Genomic DNA, 4,916 nt, shown 5'->3' with positions numbered 1-4,916 from the left:
AAGTTCGCAAACCGGGACACTGCTTCCAGTTTTGCAGAGTTTGTAAACAGAATAGTTTGTAAACTAGGGAGGATATTGATAGACGATATATCCTCTCCTCCCACCCTGAACATTCCCACATTACCTGTCCTGAATCTTCCAGCATTCAGCTTCAGTAGATATTCAGGAATTCTAGTGTTATGAGAGAGAGCCCTTCAATCCAGCCCCAGTGACCCAAGCATGATTTCAATGATGGCACTTCTGGTGTGTTAGGTAGGCAGTTGATTTTATTGTTTAGTTTTTCACCTTGAGAATGATCTGCTGACTGGAGAGGGAGGGCCAGTGGAGAGCATGCCTGGCCAAGTCATTGACCCTCTGCTCCTGGGACTTCATACTTGAGGTTTCTTTCTCTTTTCTTAGGCAACGGGGGTCAGTACTGTTAGCATCACTCTAAGCCACTTTCTGCAGGAGAAGAGCTCTTCTGTTTGCTTTGTCTCTCTGTCCCTATAACTGCCAAACCGTGCTTGACATAGCTCCGGAAAAGGAGCGAGCTGTTTCTCAAGAAAGGCTCCAAGTCTGCCTGTGGGTTTTCCCCCTTGTATTCATACAGTTCCTCAAGGCCCGCCCTGGCTGTCTCCTTGCAGTTGATCTTCTTGAAAATAGCTGCCAGAGTCTCATTTGCTTTTTGCTCATCTGGGTGAGGAGAGCCCTTGTCCTGATGGACAGCAGCCTGCTCTGACAAGTGCTCCACGACCTTCCACAGGTGGTCCTCCAACTCAGACTCATCTCTGTTCTTGATCAGCGTCAGGTGACCCATGATCTCTGCCCCCTTCAGCTTGCAAAGAGTGTTCAGAAGAGACTTCAGGGCTCGGAATGGGTAGTTGCTCGAGTACTGCTTCAGCTTCTCCTTGGGCGTGGCCTTCATGAAGACGTGGATGTCCAGCAGAAGCTGGTCAAGATTGATGCTGCCGATGGTTTGTGGCAGGAACTTGATGGCTTTCCACAAGCACTTGGCAACCATCTCAGAAAAGGCCACCAGGTCAGTGGGGGCATTCAAGCCTTCATGGAGCAGCAGCAGGAGAGAGCTGAGAAGCCTGTTGTGGTCTGATTTCTCCAGCACCTTGCTTATCAAGTGGCTGATAGACTGGGCGGTGCCCTGCTCTTCCTGGACCTCTTCAACCGGAGAATCCAGCAGCAAAGCAATGAGGCTGCTCAGGAGGTCCTTCAGCACCCCAGCAGAGGCTTCCTGGGCGAGGCTCTCCACCTGGAAGAGGGAGACCATGTTGGAGATGATGCAGCTGTAAAGCTCCATGACTTTCTGAGTCCTCATCTCCTCCTCCGCCATCACGTGGAGCTGGTGGATGAACTTCAGCTGCCGGAGCGTTGCGATCAGGAATGGGTTGATATGGCCAGACAAGGTTTCTGCTTGGTCCTCCTGCTTTAAAATCTCCTGGATCTGCAAAAGCGCCTCAATACTGGTGCTGGTGCTGCCGCTGGCTACGCGGCAGATGATCATGTTGATGTTGGGGTTCTCAGTCCGGTAGGGGACAACATCAACTGCTTTTGGACTTCTGCAGGAGGCCATGCCATCACTGACATTCTGCCCCCCAGCTTGGTCTGCATGGGAAGCCAGATGTTCTCCCCCTGTGTGGCTGCCACCAGTTCCGTGGCTTTGTTTGTACCCTTCTAAGGACCCCAGCCTAAGACTCAGGTTGAAGACCTGGGTGTCCACTGTTTCTTCCTTGACTTGCTTGGCAGCTGCATCTTTCATGCTCCCTTCCAGCAAATTCATGTGCTTGTCAGAGATGTTCCCAATGGCCTTGAAGGTCTCAACTCCATAGACGTCCCGGGCAATGGCGATGACTTTCAAGGCCGCGCAATGGACAGCATTGTTTGAGTCTCCCGTCAAGGTGATCAGGGTCTTCAGGGTTTTACTTGGGTTTGGCTGACACACTTCTGGACCATACGTCTTGAGCAGCCAACCAAGCTCTTTCAAGCACCCCACCCTCTGGTTAGCATTCTTAGCCTGGGCTCCCTCCAGGAGGAAGCAGAAAGTCTTGGCGGCCGGGTAGATCAGGGTGGTCTGCTTCACGATCGCCCTCACCTCTTTGAGGATGGACTCCTTTGTCCCTCCCAACTTCAGAAGGAGGTAGGGCAGGAAGGAAGCAGCCTCGTTCTCCATCAGCTGGTACCTCTCCTCAATCAGGAGACTGACGAGTTTCTTTAAGTATTCCAAGGTCTTCATCAGCACCCATGTGTTGGTGTCAAACAGCCGCAGGCTGAGCCATTTCAGGATGAGGTCCAGGCAGCTGATGACCCCATCCTTCTCACTCTCCAAGTGCTTGGTCATCACGGTCAGCGCCTTGATGTGATGCTGGAAATTGGAGTGAAAGAGCTCCTCCTGCAGCCAGGTGGAGAAGCAGGTGCACATCTGGGCCTTGAGTTGCTCCACATATTTGCTGTTGGGGCTGCTAAAATTCCACCTTAGCACCTTCAGGGCCTTCTCGTCCTTTGCCCTCTGCTCTTTTGCTTTGGGGACAATGATGAAGATGGGGCCCAGCTTACTGATGTCTTCCTTCATGCTGAGCTTCACCTGTGCCTTCACATTTGGTGGCTTCTTTGGTTTGGGGACGGCAGCTTCTGACTTGGCTTTCTTGACATTCATGCCCCCATCGCTGGCTCCTAAGTTCTCTGTTGAGGAGGAGACTGGCTTGCACTGCTGGGGAGAAGCCAAGATGGATTTGGGCCAAGACTTGCCCCGTGGTAGCTTCGAAAGGGATTTGGGGAAAGGCCGGGTGGGCTTTGCTGGATGACCAGCTTGGGTTTGCTCCAGCAGAGAGAGGACCTGGTCTTTGGAAGCCGGCTTCAGCTTGTTGGCAGCTTCGGCCATCCTCTCAAAGCCAAGCTGGAGGGCGAAGAATGGCACAGCCTCGTATGCTGCCTTGTGCATGTCCTCGTGGTTGTCCTCCAGGGCAGAGTAGAGGTGGGGCACGCAACGGAGCAGGTCATTGGTGGCGGAGCTGGAGGACGGAAGCTTCTCCACCAGCCAACCCAGGAGCCCCTGCCTTTGGAAGAAACTCTCCTTCTTCGGATCTGCAGAAAGATCCTCCACTTCCAGCCATTCTTTCATGCCAGTCTGCTCAGCCCAGGCTTCCACAGTCATGAGAGCTGCAGCCCGCACACCACTTTTGCTGTCCCTCAAGATGGCGATGATGGACATCCCCAGAGTCTTGACGTGCTGGCTAATGCCTGGGCCCATTACCTTGGCCAGCTGCTGGAGGACAGAGAGCGTCTGCTTCACAAGGGCTTTGTTGGAGTCGTGCAGGCAAGCCTTCAAGGCGATGGGGAGGTCCCCCAGGCTGGGCTGGATGGACCCGACATTGCTGAGGATCCTGGAAACCTCCTCGAGCCCTTCCTTCCGGACCTTCCAGCTCGTGTCCTGCATCTTTGACATCAGCTCCTTGGAGATCTTCTGGCTAATGTCAACAGCATCACTTCTCTTGCAGGGCTGAGCGTCGCCCCCTCTCTGCTCGCTCCCGCTGTCCCTGCAGAATTTGCAGCGGCCTCGTGTTGGAGGGGGCGGATGCTGACCATTCACCTTCTCAAACTCCATGTCAATCTGGGAAAGCAAAGCCGGCTTCTCGTCCTCAAAGAAGACCCTCAGCGGGGCTCCGACATACAGGTACATCACCCCAAGGAGGCCGAAGGCAGAAGCTCTCTCGTCCGGGTGAGCAGCAGTCAAGGCAGCTTTGATGTAGCCAATAAAGTCTTGGGCCTCCAAGCTGTCGAAGCCAAAGTCCTTGATGGCACCAGTCAGCCAGCTGAGTGTTTCCGAGTGGGTCCTGGGGCTGTCTTGCAAGAAGGCCGCTTCCACCACCTTCCTCGCTGTCCAGGGCAACCCGCAGGCTTCCGCGACGGCCGTCAGAGCTTCCTTGGTGTCACCGCTGCAGATGACATCCCCGATTTTGTCCACCAGCTTCCCCAGAACAAACTGGGCAGTGGTCTTGGAGAAGTTCCCCCTCTGGGCGATGAGGGTGACGATGTGCAACCTTTTCTGCATCACCTGCAACTTGGTCTCGTTCCACCCGGGCTCCCTGTCCAGCAGTCTCACAAGTGCCTGGCAGGGCATCTGGCTCTTGTCCATCTTCTCCACGGCCTTCTCAAACACCTCGAGGCAGGAAATCCGCTCCTTCCAGTTACTGCTGTCCATGTCCCGGAGGCAGGATGCTGGGAGGACAGCGGCAGCTTCCAGCTCACATGATTCCTCTGAGAGTTCCGCCTCTGGCGCAGTCCTTGGATCTAGCATCTTGGCTCACCTTGAGTTCTAGAACTTTGGCTAGCCATGCGGGGCATGGTGGCTTTGTCCTCCCTTGGGCGGCCCTCAGACCAGGGAGGGCAGAGGACATTCCGGGGAGTAAGAGAGGTGGTGGAAGGACCCTCAAGTCTTCCTGGCTGCCCCCCAGCCTCCTCCCTGGGCCCCTCCAGAAAGGAGGTGATGGTTCCCACACCTTGGGGAAGGGGCCCTTCCTGAGGGGTTGCTGCTCCCGCTGGTGAGCGGTGGCTTCTGCCCGGAGGCAGGCTGGGCTCATTGTGATGTCATCAGGACCCTAGCCAGGAGCTTGCAGCAGCAGCAGCAGAGGAAAGTAAAGCCAGGAGGGAAGAGAGTCTTGCAACCACCATGAAAACCTCCAGAGTGGGATGTGGGACTTGTAAGTTAAAAACAACTATGTTGTTTGACATGGTGCGTTAATTATTGAAACCCGCCATGGGCCCTCAGGATGAAGGTTGGGAGATAATTTTAAATCATCATCATCAAAAGCTAATTCTAATGGTTAAGAGTGGTGGACTTGTAATCTGGTGAACCGGGTTCGCTTCCCCGCTCCTCCACATGCAGCTGCTGGGTGACCTTGGGCCAGTCACACTTCTCTGAAGTCTCT

At 54.5% G+C, this 4,916-nt stretch overlaps 1 protein-coding gene across 1 annotated transcript; it reads right to left on the bottom strand.

Moving 5' to 3' along the window:
• Positions 1-248: 248 nt before the first annotated feature.
• LOC128413324 (cytoskeleton-associated protein 5-like) lies at positions 249-4,549 on the bottom strand. The gene has a single exon (XM_053387321.1). It carries the CDS (start codon positions 4,283-4,285, stop codon positions 425-427), a length of 3,861 nt encoding a protein of 1,286 aa, XP_053243296.1. The 5' UTR covers positions 4,286-4,549; the 3' UTR covers positions 249-424.
• Between the last annotated feature and the right edge of the window lie 367 nt (positions 4,550-4,916).

The sequence above is a fragment of the Podarcis raffonei genome, chromosome 5, assembly GCF_027172205.1.
Source record: "Podarcis raffonei isolate rPodRaf1 chromosome 5, rPodRaf1.pri, whole genome shotgun sequence".
Taxonomy (NCBI): Eukaryota; Metazoa; Chordata; class Lepidosauria; order Squamata; family Lacertidae; genus Podarcis; species Podarcis raffonei.
This window is presented reverse-complemented; position numbering and strand designations above follow the sequence as displayed.

Coding starts and splice junctions, on each gene's coding strand:
- LOC128413324 (XM_053387321.1), bottom strand. CDS start 4,285: ATGCTAGATCCAAGGACTGCGCCAGAGGCGGAACTCTCAGAGGAATCA.